At 44.4% G+C, this 18,394-nt stretch overlaps 2 protein-coding genes across 5 annotated transcripts; one reads left to right on the top strand and one right to left on the bottom strand.

Moving 5' to 3' along the window:
- TSACC (TSSK6 activating cochaperone) lies at positions 1-6,100 on the bottom strand. 4 transcript variants are annotated; one of them, XM_079957851.1, is made up of 6 exons: positions 5,830-6,082; positions 3,391-3,474; positions 3,217-3,284; positions 2,166-2,195; positions 995-1,153; positions 1-563 (listed from the first exon to the last, which is right to left on the bottom strand). In XM_079957851.1, exons 1-6 carry the CDS (start codon positions 5,901-5,903, stop codon positions 337-339), a joined length of 642 nt encoding a protein of 213 aa, XP_079813977.1. In that variant the 5' UTR covers positions 5,904-6,082; the 3' UTR covers positions 1-336. The 4 variants fall into 4 exon arrangements, with proteins under 4 accessions (XP_079813977.1, XP_079813979.1, XP_079813978.1 ...); XM_079957853.1 differs by lacking the exon at positions 995-1,153 and having other exon boundaries at positions 5,830-6,100; XM_079957852.1 differs by lacking the exon at positions 3,391-3,474 and having other exon boundaries at positions 3,217-3,285; positions 5,830-6,075.
- A 139-nt stretch (positions 6,101-6,239) lies between these two features.
- CCT3 (chaperonin containing TCP1 subunit 3) lies at positions 6,240-18,386 on the top strand. The gene is made up of 14 exons (XM_079957850.1): positions 6,240-6,392; positions 9,072-9,133; positions 9,813-9,863; positions 9,992-10,054; positions 10,645-10,741; positions 11,489-11,606; positions 12,179-12,365; positions 12,903-13,052; positions 13,627-13,759; positions 13,857-13,938; positions 14,661-14,841; positions 15,679-15,924; positions 16,318-16,449; positions 17,986-18,386. The coding sequence occupies exons 1-14, from the start codon at positions 6,362-6,364 to the stop codon at positions 18,091-18,093; spliced, it is 1,641 nt and encodes a 546-aa protein (XP_079813976.1). The 5' UTR covers positions 6,240-6,361; the 3' UTR covers positions 18,094-18,386.
- Positions 18,387-18,394: the final 8 nt, after the last annotated feature.

Raw genomic sequence — 18,394 nt, forward strand, 5'->3', positions numbered from 1 at the left:
TTTATAACAACCATGTTTATTTTGAATCACTGTCTCTTCCCACACCACATAATACTGCCAGCCAGTGCAGAAAAAGAAATCAAATTTTACAAGCATTGCTAATCTACGGAAATTGTATATTGTCGCAGTGTGTGGTAGGAATAGGTATACAGTTGCTCTAGGGTAGCTTTTACCTACCTGGCAGCCCTCCAGACGTGTTTGACCACAATGCCCATCCACCCCAGCCAACGTGATGGGAATTGTCACCCAAAATATCTGGAGGACATGAGGTTTGCTACCGTGGCTCTAGGGAGACTGAGAGCTTTGAGTTGGACAGGAGGGCACGTGCCAAGGCTGCTAGCTGGTGGTGTTGGGAGAGGAGACTGAACTCTTCGTGGTGCGTTGATCTGACTGCCCCAAGCGCTCCTGGTTTTGCTTCTCCTGCCTGGCAAGGAGGATGTTCATGGACTCTCGCATGTCTTCGAGGAGGGAGAGCTGTGCCTGTGCGATCTGCGTCTGTGTCTGGATGTTGTTGTGCATGCACTCCAGCAGGCCAAAACACTCCTGGGGCTGATGTTCAGGGGCTGGGGGGAGAGAGGAGGAGGGAAGGGAACAGGCAGAGGTTGGCTGAATCATCCACATTTTCTGCAAAGAGAGGGAGCCAAGGTGTTTGGTTTCCAAGGTATGACTGTATTTGGAAAATACAACCTGTGTACCACTCCTATATTTTGTAAACTTGCTTATGTTTTTGTTTGTTTGTACTTTTGATTCCATTTTAATAAAAACTTAAAAAGCGGGGGATAGGGAACAAGATAAAGAACCCTAGAGGGGGAGGGAGGGGTCAGTGAGTCACTCAAAGCAGACTGAGCAGACATACAAATATTATATGCATCTCTACATATAAAGATGTGTACGCAATGTTTGCACAAATTGATGTCCACTTTTTTGGCCATGGGGCTACTCTAAGATGAGGGCCCACATGCATGTAAAGCATGAGTGGGTTCCCCTAACTTACAGAAATGTCTCTTTCCCTTCCCGATCCGAGCTGTCTGGGTATATGGCAGGCCTGGGCTGGGCCTCCACTGAGTTGATGGGAGTTCCAGGAAACTGGGGGAGGGCTTGGCCGGACACAGAGGCTTAAAAGAAGGAGGCGGAGGACCATCAAAGTCTTCTCCTGTTGAGAGAGAAAGAGTGGATCAGGTTGCATGGCCAAGATCTCTAGAATCCTGGGATCAACTCTCACATCGTTAAAAGTCATCTTAGTTTATTAATCGTATGAGCTGGGTTAGTCGCTGAAATTAGATTAAGCAGTTAAATTTGCATGTATTTGCATTTGGATATAAAAATTGTTTTGTGCAAGAAGCGTAATTTATTTTGAGTAGCGGGCATTATCTTGGAAAATACATTCCCTCCTGTGTGAGGGAAAACAGGGAAAGTACCAGTACTTAAAATGCTGATATCACAGATAGAAAGGGGAACTGAATGGGTGGCAGCCGATTTCAGCATCAACTTTCAGTCAGGCCTTTGGCTGATTGTCTATGTCATTTTAAATGAGTTTGAGGTAGGGTGGGGGTTGTTCTTTGGTTTTGTTGTTTTTAATATGTACTTTGTGGTTTTATTCTGTATATTTATGCTGTGAAACGCCCTGAGATCTTCACATGAAGGACAGTATACAAATATAATAAATTAATACAGTGGTACCTTGGGTTATATATGCTTCAGGTTACAGACGCTTCAGGTTACAGACTCCTCTAACCCAGAAATATTACCTCGGGTTAAGAACTTTGCTTCAGGATGAGAACAGAAATTGCGTGGCGGCGGCACAGCAGCAGCGGGAGGCCCCATTTGCTAAAGTGGTACCTCAGGTTAAGAACAGTTTCAGGTTAAGCACGGACCTCCGTACGTAACCAGAGGTACCACTGTAATAACTTTTAAACTGTTCCTGCTGCTGTACCATTACCAATAAAAGCAGCAGATTGCAACAAGAGAGCAATTGCTTTTATCTGTGTACCAGGAAAAGCTTCACTGTTAATTCTTGCATCTCAAACTGCTGTTAAAAGGTGCAGCAATAAGCAGTTGACTGAAAAAACCCAAATCACTGGAAACCCAGATGAAAGTGACTGAGTTTGGCTGGGTCATCCCCCCCACCCCACCCGGGGCAAAGATATCTAAATAAAAACACTTACGTGGGACTTGTGAAGATCTTCTTGGTGTACCTGAAAAATATAAAATTATAGTTATTATGGATCTTTTTGGGGGTGAATGGGTTGCTCTTTTTATTTAGTAGATATTCATTTTATTCCTCTGTAAATATAGAGTCCATACTTTTGCTGTCTCTTTCGTCAAGGGAGAAAAGTTGCTAAGTACTTTTATCTGACCCTCCAAACTCAGCTCTGGGACTTTTAATAAATCTGCAGAACTTATTCTACCTCCACCTCATTAGCTTTCCCTATGGCTTGTTGTGGCCACCATTGCCTCGGGTGTAGCCGCCACGTTTTTCTCACCATAAGGCACATAAGAATGCAGGGAATTTAGGACTGGTGCCATGGCTGCCAACACAACTTAAGAGGTACATGGTATAAGTGACATCCATAAGATAGTAAAGGGTCTCAAACTGAGACTGTAGAGGGGCCATGCAGCTCACTTCTGGCACCAATGTTGCAGCTTGCCACAGGAGGGAACTTTGGGCTGCTCTTTCCTGGGCTGTAGCATGACCTCCCCTGCTGATGGTCAGGAAGTGGTACTTAGGGTTCCCATTTCCCCAAAAGCATGGCAGCCCTAGTGGTACTGCAGTTACCAAAACAAGTCTCTTTACCCCAGTGTGTGCGTTTGTGTATATGTACTTGTGTGTAGAGCACAAAGACTGAGGGGTGCAGCTGGGGGACAGCACACGGAGGTATTGCAGCACATTGCTTGATGCCGCACGTTGGGCAATGTTGGCCCCCTTAAGAGCGTAGGCAAGTTGGTGCCTCTGACTGTGATAATATATCTTGCTCACTTGGGTGAAAGAGAGGGGTGTTTTTACGGACCTCTAACTTTTGTGTGGTTGTACGAAAGGTAAGAGTCACAGTAGATGCCCTGCCTGCTTTTTGGCTTCTGGCCTTGCCCACCGGGGATATGTGACTCCCACAAGTTTATCCATGAGGGAATGTGGCCCCCGGGCTGGAAAAAAATTCCCTATCCCTGGTTTAAAACGTTAGCTGGAGAAGGGGAAAGTCTGATGTGGGTCTAACCTACTTTTCCGATGCTGCTTCTCATCCTGGGGGTTGACATCTGGCTCCATCCGAATGGGACTGGAACTCTTACCTGGAACAGGAGGAGAGGAAGAAAATAGTTATTAGTATCACAAGCAAGAGTTTCCAGGTTGGGGAGGGTTAAAGAAAAGGAGGTCCAAGACTGGAAAGCAACTCCCCTTTCATATGGACTGGAGGGAGAGCCTTATGTTTCTTATTTAAGGCCAAGATGGTCTTCTGGTGTCTTTCTGGTTTCATACTGCTGCGGTTGGAAAAAAATGATAGATTAGAGCATACTCAACAGGGTGCACTTGCTTTCCTGGGCTGGCAGCCACTTCAAACCTCAGAAGACAAACCCTAGGTAGGCCTTTTGAGCTTGTTGCAACACGTCCCGCTGCATCCTGGCCAAAGGGGACACCTCCTCCTCATTAGTCAGAGGGGCCTTCTTGGTGGTTGCTCCCAGGATTTGGAACTCCCTCCCTAAAGAAGCCAGACTCCCTCTCTCCTTGCTATCTTTCTGCCTGCAGGTGAAGTCTTTTACTGTATTGCAAAAGGCCTTGGGAAACGGACTATTTTTTAAAGGAAATGGCTTTTGATAGGGCAGTGCTGGTTTTATGATCTGTGTTTTAATCGGCTGGTTTCTTGTATTGTTGTAATTCTATTAGAGTTTAATTACTTTAGAAATAAATATAATAATAGCAATAATAACAACAATCACTGACTGTCCCTCACTGTGCTCTGTTTTTACATTCTGGGCAAGACTGGGAATGTGTTTGTGAGGAGTTGCAAACTCTACCAACTGCTGACCAGCCACTCTTCCTCTTCTCCCAGGTATAAAAAGATGGAGGAGTCCAAGATAGCACCTTGGCTAAATGCAAAGCAGGATGGTAGGTGTGCATCGACACTGCACAAAACATTGCATGGGTGACTATAGGAGAACATAATCCCTGGGGTGATCTTGAGCCAGTCACTCACTGCCTCTCGGCCCAACCTACCTCACAGGGTTATTGTGGGTATTAAATAAGGAGTGGGAGAACCATGTACACCACTTTGAGCTCCTTGAAGAAAAAGGTGGGATATAAATGTGATAAACAAATAAAGTTACTGTTAAACCAGGTTCATCCTTTTTGATTTTCTTTTCAGACAAGCAAAAATGCAAGAATCATAGAATTGGAAGGGACCAAAAGGGCCATCTAGTCCAGCCCCCAGCAATGCAGGAAGGGGAGGATCTTTTTAATTATGAGAAAGTGGCAATGCAAGAGGCACTGCCCACACGCTAAACTGGGAGGTTGGATTCCTTCACACACACACACACACACCCGTCAGACCCACGCGGCCTCTTCTCTCCCTCTCTCAGTCAATTGCTTTCTGGGGTGAATTGCTTATCTTGTCACTCTTCCAGCTGGAGGTGAATCTGAGAAAGTGCTCTCTGTGTACCCATACAGGCAGCAAGATTGAGAGGCAAGTTCTCGTCACAAAACGGATTGCAACTGTTCCTGCATTATGTGCCTTAGATCGATTGGCAAATAGCATGTGACAAGAGACGAAATGGGGATGACATGATATTCAGATGAAGTGCAGTATATACATTTAATAAAATAAAAGATATGGCATGTATAGCACCTCCCAAAGGTGCCTGCATTTAGCAATGAATACACATTATCATGCAGTATGTGCACAAGCCATGATACTTGATACATTGAAGGAGGAGAAGAGAGTGTGGCTATTAGACTTTTCACTTTGTTTTCACTTATAACCACTGTGTGGCTGTACTAGGATTTGTAAGATTAGGTATTATCCATATGTTCAATAAAACAAATGTGGTTCCTTATTTTTGCTCTATAATGGACAGTTTCCAATATCTTTTGCAATCTATTGTGTGCACATTGTGTGTGTGTGTGTGTTGCTTAATTTTAATAACGGGGTGTGTGAAAATATTCCAATAACTTTTAACCTGGCACTTACCTAACTTCCAATTTATGCACTGTTATTAGGAATTAGTTTTAATTTTATTTATTTTGGCCTTGCATCCTGTCTCTGCCACAAACTCACCAGGTGTCCTAACCATTACATTCTCAGCCTTAAATCTTTTTATAGAGTGCCTGCAGCTGGCCCCGTGCTGCATGTAAAACTTGTCACTAAGAATCTGAAACTGAGTTTGCTTATTTCTTTCTCCCACCTGATTTATTTTCCTTTTGTGTCGTATATTTTAAAAGCAGATCTTATTTGTATTGATCTCTGTAATGATGTTTTCTCAGCTGAAAAGTGGCCTAATTTTCTTTTTCTTTAAATAAAATGAACCAGAGGATGCAGCAAAATCCAACCCTATAACCCGTCTCCCAGGATATCTCACCCTGGAGAAAGCTCAATATCTAACTAGCTGCACTTTGGCAGTTCAAAGGGCATCTTCGCCAGGGAAAATACTACAGCTCCCATCATGCTCAGCGGTGAGGATGGGCGAGGGTTGGCTTGGGAGTGAATGGGGCCCGGATTGAAACTTCAACTCCCATGATGCTCCTCGGACCAGAACTTAAAACGAGACCACAAATCCCATCATGCCTAGGCTCAGGCCAGTCAGGACTCCGGAGCTCCTTTTTGTGGTTTCCCCAAAACTCGCCTCTGGGGTGCGACTGGTCGGGGTCGGAGCGCGGCAAGTGCTGCAGCGACCGCCGGTGTGAAGACTCCATCCATCTAACCGCTGACTGGAGCCCGTGCGCGTGCGCACTTCCGCCTCCCTCAGAACTGTGCGCGGGCGTAGTTGGCGTCCTGCCGCTTTCGTTCTGCGCAGGCGCGTCCAGCGGGGGCGGAGTGAATAAGGTGGCAAGACGACGCGCAAGCGCATTGCTTCTCCCGTTTGGTAGAGAAGCGTCGCACGCGCTACGCGAAGGGCGGGGCGGGGGGGAGAGCGTGAGTAGTCCGTTGTACTATCAACCGATCTTGGTGGAAGAGCGGTGGGCGGGGCCATGGTGACAGAGCCCGCTTTCTCATTGGTGGCGGTTGATACGCCTCCGGCCCTGATTGGTTGTGCAGCCGCAGCAGTCAGTTTAGGCTGTTCGGGCGCGGTGAAACGGCATTTACCCCCCCCTTTCCTTTCCTTTCTCCTCCTCCAGAAGGTTCCGCGCCGGCTTCCCTCACTCTTCGCCGTGAAGATGATGGGCCAGCGCCCCGTCCTCGTGCTCAGTGAGTCTGAGGGAAAGGGGGTGGGTGAGAGGAGCCTCTCCATGGACCCCGCCCCTGCTCTGCCACCCCCACGAAGACCCCCCTCAGAAAACCCCCTTAATTCGGTTATTTCACCCTTCCCCAATTCCCTCCCATAATATCTCTTTTCAGATATGCACAGAAAGTATATGCTGGAGACCACTCCTTATTATTGCCCCTTCGCACTAAATTCCCCATATAATTCTCTGCCTCCTTTAGCTCCCCCCAGTATAAACTGAACCCCAACATTCCTGGTTGCTTCTGTCTCGCCTCCCCGACTGTATAATAAATATGCCCCATAATTTAAATATATCCCGCCTTTTTTATCTCTGGACACCCTCACTGGAAAGTATGTTCTGGAGACCCCCTTCCCCTCTTAACCACCCATATTCCTTGATGCTCCTGTTTTGTCCCCCTCCCACAAAACACCAAGTTGTAATAGGAACCTTTCCTGTTTCCCATCAAATTCTCCTCAGCAACCTTCTCCTTCATTTATACCCTCCCTCCAAAAAAAGTGCCTATTAAGAGGCCTTTTTGTTGCCCCCCAAATAATCTTTCTCCTGTATTAAAAGACCTCTTCTTGCTCCGACCCACCTATGTTTCACTGAATTCTGCCCTGCTTCACATTCTTCCACAATTTCCTAAATTCTGTATCTTCCCCTTTCCCCAAAAAATGTGTTGGGCATTTCTCCTGATCATTCCAAACCCCTCCCAGAATGCTCCATTTCATTTAACCCCCCCCCAATACTCAAAAAGTGTATATGGGGGGGGGCTTCTAATAAATCTTCCCATACTTTCCTGCTTCTTATATGCCGCCTCCTGCCTTCCCAGTTAATAATCGACTGTGTATTAGGTTGAGCTACTATGAGCCTTAATAGGGTTTAGGGTCCTGAACTGCTGTACCCCATTGTGTTTCAAGCTGGGCGTATATTGTGGATGTGCCTTCTCTTGTCAGTAAGCTGTTTGCGTGGAGGGTGCACCCTTCATCAGTCTCCTCAAATATGCCCCCCAATAATTCTTCTCCCGCTGTTCTAAACACCTCTTCTTCCTACCCACCTTTGTTTCACTGAATTCTGCCTTGCTTCACATTTTATCACTGTCTGTTCCCTCACACTTTACTCATAATATTCTCCATTTTAAGATGCCTAAGGCAGCACACAGAACTAGGAATTAATGTTGGTGTCTTGACTGTTGATTCTTCTGTTCTTTTCCTGATGTCCATGTCCTCGGTTCTACTGCCCTGCCTCCTTTAAAAAAATATTCTCAGTAGACTGGTTTTGCTATTTTGTTCTGATTACTAGATTCTTTGCTCTACTATTGGATTGATCTTGTTGGATCCTCCTTTCATTCATAAAAGGAGAATCAAAGTGAGATTTGATACACTATCGGAGTGGATAGAAAGAGTTTCCAAATATGGGTGTGGATTTCTGGTGCAGAACACGCCACATGTGTGCAGCAGATAGCAGGGTTGTGGAGATGGCAGGAGTAAATATCTGAAATGGGGATACGCTTAAAGTGTGTGCGTTGAGAGAGTTCCCTAAATCAGCTTTTTGTTGCAGGCTCAAATATACAATACATTCCCATGTCATTGACAACAGGAGTTAGGTTTCCCTTGGTCTCTCCCTAGAGTCAAATGAATGTAGTTGAAAATTGAATAAGCCAATGATAGCCCTTTCCTTGCTCGTCATAGTTATTGGATGTTTTAATATAACTTTCTGTCTTTGTTGGGGTGTGGGGAATGGAGATTGTAGCTGTCTGACTGCAAACTGTTTCTTAAAGGGCCCTTTTCTTAAAGAGATAGATAGATAGATAGATAGATAGATAGATAGATAGATAGATATATGAACATTAATATGTATAGAGAGAAAGTAGATACTTAGCAATTAGCAATGTGTGTTTATTTTACACATTTAACAATTTATATACTGTACTGCTTAACTGCAAATTGTTTCAACTGCATGTTTAGTCAGGAGGACTCATGGGAAAGAACTCATAAATGAAATAAATAATAATAATAATAATAATAATAATAATAATAAGTAACTACCCCCAATTAGTAACAGTTTTTACTGTGGTATGCCGATTGTAGAGTTGTTGCAGTAAAGATGTTCTGTCATTAGCATTTGAACATTCTAGACCATTGTTGGGAGGGAAATTATATGCCATGTAGCCCTTAAGACAAAAATGAGTATTCCAGAAGCCTTGCTAGTGCAGGAACATCACAAGCAACTATATTGCCATTTAGGGTTGGTTGGTTATGATTGATTTGGCTACTAGAGAAGTGATTTCCTACATTGCCTGCTACAAATTGTGTAATATTCCATTTCTGTTCCTTTCAGACATGCTTTATTTACCTATGCTGGGCTGTTATGCATTCTTACCTGAGAATACTTCTAATTGAATATGGTGGGATTAATGTCTGATTAAGCATGCATAGGAATGTGCTATTTGTGGCAGAAGTCACAGATTATTATTGCACTGGGCCCATTCTAAAGTCCCATGGGGAGGGAATAGGAAAACAAGGAGGAATGAATGTGAACAAAAGAAGTAGTTAGGGTGAAAATGGGAGGCCTACAAAAGAAATTTTAAGAAAGAGAGCCTGCATTTTTGTGAACGAGTTGTATTAGATGATTTTCATAATTGTTTTTCTGTTTGCTTTAGGTCAGAACACAAAGCGAGAGACTGGCAGAAAAGTCCAGACCGGAAATATTAATGCTGCTAAGGTATATTTTTCTGTAAAATGCATTGGGGATGTGAAAGACAGCCTGTTAAAAGTGCACACAGGAGTGGGTGGTGACCAGATAAAAAGAGGGTAACACTTTTTTACTTTTAACCATTGCCTACTAAAGAAAGTTTCATCAAGGACACAAAGCTCTCCTGCCAGCATTCCTTCTTCTGTATTTGGTCAGTCTAAAAAGAGACGAGAAGCAGACACACAAACACAACAAAATAGAAGTGGTCCCTCATTGAAGTTTTGGGTTAAAGTTGGATCTTGGGTCTGAAAAGACTGAAGGCTGCTGATTTAATATTTGCTGCAACAGAACTGTCAAGCCTTTGCATAATAATATCTAATTACCTTTCCCCATGGTCTCCAGAGTTCACTGTCTTTTCACTTCCTTTCAGTAGCGCACGGTTCTCCTGTCTCCTAGCCAAACAGATCTTTTCCCTCCCTGCACAGAAGATGACCTGTTTTTAAGTGTTCTGTTGGCAACAGCTTCCTCTGCAGATGTTGGAATGTTTATGAATATTCCATAGTATCACAGCATGTTTAGGCTTACAGTTGACAGGCAGTAGCTAATTTTGTGTCTCATAATATTTCTGAAATTCAGCGCATAATTATCAAGGATGTACCTAAGCTCTTCTTTTTAAATCATGTTGCCTTATCAATTCCTTCCATTTCAGACCATTGCTGATATTATCAGAACATGCTTAGGACCAAGGGCCATGATGAAGGTGAGAATACTTTTCCCCATCATTGCTCCATTAATTCACAGTAAAGAGAGAATCTGAATACACATTTATTTTTGTTGATATTGCATTCCATGTAATCTAACATAAGTGTTTCTAAATCTCCAATGCAGATGCTGTTGGACCCAATGGGTGGCATAGTTATGACCAATGATGGCAACGCTATTCTTAGAGAAGTAAGTCTCCTTGGTGCTCACAGGAGTTGTAGTTTCTTAGGGCTTAGCCAAAAGGCAGGCACAGCCTAAGAAATAAATATATAGCCTTGCCACATATGATTTGAAGAATTGTGAAATTGAACAGTGGGAAGTGCCTCTTAATGGGAATGCCCCAAAATTAACTTGAGAAGCACTTTAGGGCAGCCTTCATGCTCTTATTCCACCTGAAACAGGAGTATGGGGGCTGCCTTACATTGTTTTTCAAAAGCACTGTTTGAAGCAACTTGCACGCTTCTCTTGTCCACTCGCAGGAGAAGTGCACAATCTGCTTCAAACAGTGCTTTTGGGAAGTGCTTTAAACTCTGCTCACCAGATGATGAATAGGGATTAATCTTGCTGCCTTGGCTGTATGATCCTGTTCCCTACTGGGAACAGGATGCACGGCCAATATAGTGAAGCATTAAACCCTGTCCTGTAATCCCATTCCATCTCTATGTAGGTCTAATTCAAGACCCCCTGGTGTTTCAGGAGGTTTCAATAAGGGAGCAGGAGTGCTCTAGAATGCAAGGTTTGTTCATGAGTCCTTCCTTCCTTCCTTCCTTCCTTTACAGATTCAGGTCCAGCACCCAGCTGCCAAGTCCATGATTGAAATCAGCCGCACTCAGGATGAAGAGGTGGGCGATGGGACCACATCCGTGATTATACTTGGTAAGATCACTCTGTGTACGCTCTTGTATGCCTGCCTGCACAAAAGAAACCATAAATCATAGAAGCATGTTGGTGCATTAAATGGCCACAAACGATTCACCTCTATTGAGGTGTTGTGGGTATCATTGTGTTGGAGACAAAAGAAATATTGAGCACTGGACGCAACCTGTTGTTTGAATGAATGGGGTCTGGACACAAGAGCATTGTAATTCTGTTTCACAGATCCTTTTCATTTCAATGGGACATGCAGGAGAATCTCTCTGGCTTTTACCCTGTGTTAAATGGTGAGGGGTACCATTTGGATTTGCCAGCTCTTTGTAAAAAAAACCATGTTCATAGGTTCTTGCATATTAATGAAGCCAATTTAACATGAAAAGGTGTTGGCTCTCCCCAATATGATCCATTCCCAAGAGAGCAAACCTAGATAGAATCAGATAGTCTAGCATTATTAGCAACAGTCTAGCTCAGTACTTCTGTCTTAGCCCACTGTGAGTCACGTGCTGTCAAAAGAAACTATTTCTCCTCCATGCCTGGAATTGATGACACTTCTGGTTTTTGCCTCTATTTTGTATCAGCTGGCAGAGCGATCATTGGGGGAGAACTGGGGATAAAGGTCTTGAGAGGCTCTGACTAATTTGTGTCACTGGCTATAACTTGTGCTAACTGTAGTTCATTACTGTGTGGAGTTCAGAAGCATTGCAGTTAGTTGCAGAAATCCTCATTAACTGCTCTCTGTTTGCTGTTTAGCCGGTGAGATGTTGTCAGTTGCAGAGCACTTCCTTGAGCAGCAGATGCACCCAACAGTGATCATTAGTGCATACCGAAAAGCTCTGGATGACATGATCACTGCTCTGAAAAAGATCAGGTGAGCAGGGAAGCTGAAAAGTAGAACGGAATATGGTGGATGGGCAGGTGATCTGAAGACCCATCTCTGGACACCTGAGGGATGTGACAGGAAGGCAAATGAAAAGCCCAGAGCTAGGTAGAAGTGATGCCAGAGTAGTTGTGATCATCACTTTGCCCAAGTGTTTGTGCATCAAGGTGCAAATTCACATTTGATCCCTGTCTATTCCTTTCTGAGGAGGGACCCTTATTTACATGATACACCAAATTATTTGCATGTGGAAGGTCTCAGGGTTCTCTGCCTGAGATCTTGAAGTTCTCTTGTCAGAATGGACAGTATTGGAGTAGATGAAATACTTGACTTGGTTTAAGCATCTTTGATAAGAGCAAAGCATTACAAATCAAAATAAAGTTGAAACATGTAGCTGGGGCAGTTGCAGAGAACTTCATGACCATCCAATCTGCTTAAAGTGTGCTTTGATTTGGTCTTCGGTTGTCCCCAAAGTCTACTAGCACGCTCAGCCAGTAGTGAACTGTGTAAAGTTCTATTCTGTTTGTCTTCTGGATGACATGCTTTATGCTTGGTTTTTGCAGCACTCCTGTCGACATTGGCAACAGAGAAGCCATGCTTAAAATAATCAACAGTGCTATCAGCACAAAGGCTATCAGTCGCTGGTCAGATCTGGCCTGCACCATTGCCCTCGATGCAGTCAGGACAGTGGAGTTTGAAGAGAATGGCAGGAAGGAAATCGACATCAAGAAATATGCCAAAGTAGAAAAGGTACAAAGGAAAAAAATGTACTGCTTTTTGAAGGCCTGGAAGAAAATGATTTGAAGCCCCTTAGGAATCACTGACACCATCTTACATTTGTGAAATAAACAAACAAAAATACAGAGAATGAATATAGATTGATCCTTCTGAGTTCATATTTGCTTTCAAGTATGGAAGAGCCTTGCTCTCAGAGTCAGAATATTGTTTAAAGCATACAGTAGTTTATAACCAATACCAAAACATAAAAGGTAAAAAGGTAAAGGACCCCTGGATGGTTAAGTCCAGTCAAAGGCGACTATGGGGTTGTGGCGCTCATCTCACTTTCAGGCCAAGGGAGCCGGTGTTTGTCCACAGACAGTTTTCCAGGTCATGTGGCAGCATGACTAAACAGAATATATACAATCAAAACAAAGGGAAGGTTATAATAAAACACATCCACATGCATTACCACCTACATGCCTTTGTAGCAACAAATACAAAAGAGATTGCCTTTCCCCCACTTTTCTCTTGTTCCTGACTTGTGGGTATCCTCTTTGCCTCATCCAGATTCCCGGTGGCTTTATTGAGGATTCATGTGTCCTCCGTGGGGTCATGATCAATAAAGACATCACTCACCCCCGGATGCGTCGCACCATCAAGAACCCCCGCATCATCTTGCTGGATTGCTCATTGGAGTACAAGAAAGGCGAGAGTCAGGTATGTTGGGCTGCAAGTCTCATCTACGCTTCAGTGCTGAGGGCTGGAATGGGTTGAACCCAAACCACTTCTCACATCTTTTTAAACATTGTACTTATTGTTATCAGTTCAGAATACAAAAGATACAATTCAAGAAAGGAAAGAAAGAGCTAGCCATCTAAACAATAATTGAGATTATAATTTGTGATCAAATGATACAGGCTAATCATGCCCTCAGCAGTCTCCATTGATGGGTTTATGTTTTCTTGTATCTTAGAAGGTAAAGCTAACTCCCAGTGTGCTGGCTGAAGCTGATGGAAGTTGTAGTCCAAAACATCAGGAGGGTATCAGGTTGGGAAAAGTTGATACACCATTTTATGTACCTCTTATTCTTTTAAGAGAATTATAAGCATTATATATTGTCAAAGTGGTCAGGAGATATACTTTCCAGTTAGTGGAGGATGCATATTTAACTTTCCAGTTAGTGGAGGATGCTTTGGCCTAAAAGGCAGCAAATAATAAAATAAGCAAAAGTTTATGAAAGAACCAAATATGCCCAGTGGAGTATAAATCTCACTTGTCTTCTTTTATGCAGACTGACATTGAAATAACTCGTGAGGAGGACTTTGCTCGCATTCTGCAGATGGAGGAGGAGTTTATTCATCAAATGTGCGAGCACTTGATCAAAGTCAAACCAGATCTCATCATCACAGAGAAGGGAATCTCAGGTAAACACCAAAGTGTGTTTCTGTGGGTAAACATCTGGTTATTAAAATTTTCTCACCTCCCTGCCTTTGCATTGTACTTAATATTTTTTGTTTTCAGACCTGGCACAACATTTCCTAATGAGAGCCAATATCACAGCCATACGCCGGGTGAGGAAAACTGACAATAACCGGATTGCAAGGTGATTGCAACACTGATTTTTGGTTTTGATTTTTTTATCAATACAAGCTGGTAATGTTGAAGTGAAGGAACATGTTTTTGATGGCATGCCAAGGGTGCTTTCTCTTCTTCTGCATTCCATCAGTTTGTTTTTAATCTTTAGGGTAGCAGCTATCTTAGCCCAGGGCAGAGCATAGTGGTGAGGAGCCAGATATTCTTCTACTTTCCCTCCTTGTTACTACATGCTAGCTGAGGATGAAAGCTCTGATGTTCTGTCTGTTTAGTCATGGTTGTATATATCTTTTGGGGGAAATTTGGAAGCATGGGAGAATGCTTAAGTTCTGGAAACTTCCTTTTATGCCTTAAGCCAGCTGTGGGGGGGGGGGGAGTAAGGGATTAGAAGCTTCCTGATATCACTAATAGGAAACACGGATGGCTGGGGGAGGAAACTTCACTGCCTGGCCTTCAAAACTGCAAACTTATCTGAAACCAGGCAGAGAGGCTAGGCATGCAGCTGATTAGATGCCAGCTTGATTTGTGTCCTGAAGGAAGGGTTGCCAATCCTCTGAAGAGCAGATAAGGACACAATTTCCCAGCGGTTCCGAGACCCAGTTTTCCCCTCTTCAGAATTATCCACCAGCAAGAAAATGAAACTGTTGGTAGTGCCTGTCCTCCAAGGAAGAGTCTTGGATGCAGGTGTGGAGCTACAGCATTGGAGTGGTGTCTTTTGCTCTTCTTCTGCAGGGCCTGCGGGGCTCGTATTGTCAGCCGCCCAGATGAGCTGCGTGAGGAGGATGTTGGGACTGGGGCAGGACTTTTTGAAGTGAAGAAAATTGGGGACGAGTACTTTACATTCATCACTGAGTGCAAGGAGCCCAAGGCCTGCACCATTATGCTCCGGGGCGCTAGCAAAGAGATTCTGGCGGTAAGCACCCAGTCATTAATAGGAGACAGATAGGCAACAACTTTTGTTCAGGGCTCCCCCCCCCCCCCGGGAGACAGGAGAGATGTGGCTTTGGAATTGAATCACTTAAAGATGATCCAAATCTATGTCAACCTGTTTTGAATGTCGAGAGTTTAAAAGAACTCTCTGGAACATCTAGTCCAGCCTTCCTCAACATAGTGCCCTTCAGATATATTGGATAGCTCCTGTTATTCCCAGCCAGCATGGCCAACGGTCAGGGATGATTGGAGTCGAAAACATCTTGAGAGCAGCAGATTGAAGATGGCTAGTCTAGATCACTTCAAAGAAGCTCTCTGAAACTTAATATCTTTCAAACTCCTGATGGCTCTATGTGCACTGTTTGTTTTCAGAATTAAAGTTGGCACTTGCTTTGAGTGTAGTCCTAAAACTTTTTTGTTTTTGAAATGTTGGTGTTTGCTGCCCCGAGATCCTTCAGCAGAAAGGGCAGGAGAAAAATTCAGTTAAGAATAAAAAGGTTTATTAATTAAAAGGGTTAGTCCCTGTTGGTGTTCTGTGTGTATTTCTGCATCAGGAATAGTTGGCGCATTCTGTTGCTCCTTATAGAGAAATGCCTTGGAATTGCCTGTGCTCAGTGGATTTTGTCTAAGGCAAGGTGAAAACAGTGACGCCTGCACCAAGCGGCCTCCCCTGTGGGTGCTTCACGAGAGGCTTTCCGTATTTCATTCATTTAGTTATTGTATCCACAGCCATCTCCCCTTTGAAATGTTCACCGGTTTGCTAAGCATTTTGGCATGAAATGTGAACCTTTGCACTCTCTCCTCTTCCCCTTTCTTGCAGGAGGTGGAGCGCAACCTCCAGGATGCCATGCAGGTCTGTCGGAATGTCCTGATTGATGCTCAACTGGTGCCGGGAGGTGGTGCTTCTGAGATGGCCGTTGCTCATTCCTTGACAGAGAGGTCGAAGGTCATGACTGGGGTGGAGCAGTGGCCCTACCGTGCAGTTGCCCAGGCCCTAGAAGTCATTCCCAGGACTCTGATTCAGAACTGTGGCGCTAGTACCATCCGCACACTCACTTCACTACGGGTAAGGGATGTGTTTGCTGTTGCTGCTGTTCTGCTCTGATTCCTCTCCTTTTGTCCTTGCAGCTAATAGCTGAAGATTGCCAAAAGCAAGAATTGTGCTAGGTACTCAGTGCAGAGTAGAAATGATACTGTCTGCTCAGAGGCCCTAGAAATCATTCCAGAAAAGATTGAGTTTTGAACCTCAAATGTTAAATCAGCTGGGAGTGAGCATGAGCTGAGTAGATGGGAATCCTTTAGGAATGGTCACAGGGCTGCTTCATGACCTTTGAACTACTTGCTTTTCAGAAGCGTGGTATTGGTGCGGTGGCAACTGGATTGTTCAGTTGAATCAATAAGTAGAAATCAGGCATTTCTGATATTGCATTGCATCAGGACTTTCTATTGTTGCTTACAGGCCAAGCACACCCAGGAAGGCAGTCAGACCTGGGGAGTAAATGGGGAGACTGGAGCCTTGGCAGACATGAAGGAGCTGGGTATATGGGAGCCTTTGTCTGTCAAGCTGCAGACCTACAAGACAGCTGTAGAGGTAAGAGAGAAACCACATGCCTGATTCCACAGAAGCCAAAGTTTTCACTACCCTGCCAAAAGAGGTCTGTGGCAAGAAGTGGGTGTAAAGTCTGCCTTGTTCATTGCAAGTGAAATTTTTATTCCAAAGTTCTCTTCTGGGAGAATGCTTTCTTCCCTCTGCAGTCTGCTGCTATGTGCCATGTTCATACAAGAGCACTGAAAGAATTCTTACTGGCTGCCCCACAACTTTGCTTCTCTTGCTTCTCTAAACCTGTTGATCAGGCACAGGGAACCTGTAGCCCTTCAGACTATGTACATCTCACATAATGCCTGAGTGTTGGCCATGCTGGCTGTTGGGAGCTGGAGGCCAACAATATCTGGAGGCCAATGGGTTATTCAGCCATGTTGAACATCTTTGGAAAACCCTTTTATATATTTTGGGTTAAGTCTGATAATGAGAGTGAAAAGATGGCCTAGTTTGCTAGTCTGACTTTCTTGGATGCATTATATTTTTATTTTAGATGCCCATCTCTTTAATCTCATGTCCCCACCTGTCTTAGGACATGCTGTAATCTATAAAATATACCATATTGGCACAAATATAAGACGCACCCGCAAATAAGCCGCACCTTTAAAATTGAAGGGGGAGGAGAAAAAATATATATAACCAGGCTGCTTCGTGTGGGGGGGGGAGCTGGGCTGCTTTGCTGGCGGCCTTTCCACCTTCCCCCTTCCTTAGGCAGCTCAGGGAAGGCTTGGGAGTGGCGGGCAGGTTGAGCGTGGCTGCTCCACACTCCCAGCTGTTCTCTGGAGTGGGGGGAGCCACAACACTTTGCTGGCGGTCTCCTCCCCCCCCCCTTTCCCCTGGTGGAGGCTTGGGAGTAGCGGGTGGGCTGCACACCGTTGCCCCATGCTCCTGGCTGCTCTTCTGCCCTTCACTTTGCTGGCAGCCTCCCCTCCCTTCCCCCTGATGGCCAGGGAAGGTTTGGGAGCTGCGGTTGGTACGCCGCATAAGGTCACAAATATAAGCCACACTTATATTCCACATGGGGGAAAGTGGCATATATTCAGGCCAATATGGTAAAAACAGTGTTCTAACTGGTGCTTGTGAAGTGGGTGGAAAAAATGAATGGTGAACATCCAGTTATATGTTGGTATTGGACACACCAAGGAGAAAGTCTAGGATCATGCAAGATTAAATTGGGCGTTTGGATAGAATCTGAGCTTCGATGAAATTCCTGGAGCCAACATTGTACAGTACTAGGTTTAAAGTTCTATGTCTCAGATGCCACAAACGTATTTAAAGTACAGGCACACACAAATCTTGGGGGCTGTAGTTTTCCCCTCAGAGCTACAATTCCCAGTGCCCCTTGTAAAGCTACAGTTCACAGGATTCTTCGGGGGCAGTGCTTTAAATGTATGGTATCTATACAGCCATAGTATAAAGACCAGTTGGCAGCAACTTGTGTTACCTTACAAATCACAGGAGTATAGGATGGGAATTCTGCCTCCCCATATTATTGTTCTTACTGACAAAAAGTTTTCTCGACCTTAGACTGCCGTCCTCCTCCTGCGTATTGATGACATTGTTTCCGGCCATAAGAAGAAAGGAGATGATCAAAGCCAGCAGCAGCCTGGAGCCCCAGATGGACCCCAAGAGTAACTTTGTGGAGTTTGGAAAGCTATAGGGAAAGCCATGCGCTGGGATAGCTGGGCATGGAAACCACCTGGATTGATTTTGAGTGCTGCTTCTCTCCCCCCTCCCACACCTGGGTTCAAGGGCAGTCAGTGTCCAAATACCGATTTGTTTCAAGCTTGAAGCTGAGAGGAAAAAGGAAGGCCAATGATGCGTTGGTTACCCCCATTCTGTTAAGGAGACACTGACGCTTTATTTAAACGTATACTGTAGCTTCTTTGTGGCTTTATTAATAAAAATGTCACCACATTCATAGATCAGTTTCCTT

Source organism: Podarcis cretensis (assembly GCF_951804945.1).
Source record: "Podarcis cretensis genome assembly, chromosome: 16".
Lineage (NCBI taxonomy): Eukaryota > Metazoa > Chordata > Lepidosauria > Squamata > Lacertidae > Podarcis > Podarcis cretensis.

What these genes read in the sequence shown, in the direction of transcription:
- TSACC (XM_079957851.1), bottom strand. Translation starts at nt 5,903, where the DNA reads ATGGATGGAGTCTTCACACCGGCGGTCGCTGCAGCACTTGCCGCGCTC. An exon ending in TGAGAAGCAGCATCGGAAAA is followed by an intron (nt 2,196 to 3,216) that starts GTAGGTTAGACC and finishes TATATTTTTCAG; the next exon opens with GTACACCAAGAAGATCTTCA. An exon ending in AAGATCTTCACAAGTCCCAC is followed by an intron (nt 1,154 to 2,165) that starts GTAAGTGTTTTT and finishes CTCTCTCAACAG; the next exon opens with GAGAAGACTTTGATGGTCCT.
- CCT3 (XM_079957850.1), top strand. Translation starts at nt 6,362, where the DNA reads ATGATGGGCCAGCGCCCCGTCCTCGTGCTCA. An exon ending in AATATGCCAAAGTAGAAAAG is followed by an intron (nt 12,366 to 12,902) that starts GTACAAAGGAAA and finishes TGCCTCATCCAG; the next exon opens with ATTCCCGGTGGCTTTATTGA. An exon ending in GCACACTCACTTCACTACGG is followed by an intron (nt 15,925 to 16,317) that starts GTAAGGGATGTG and finishes TGTTGCTTACAG; the next exon opens with GCCAAGCACACCCAGGAAGG.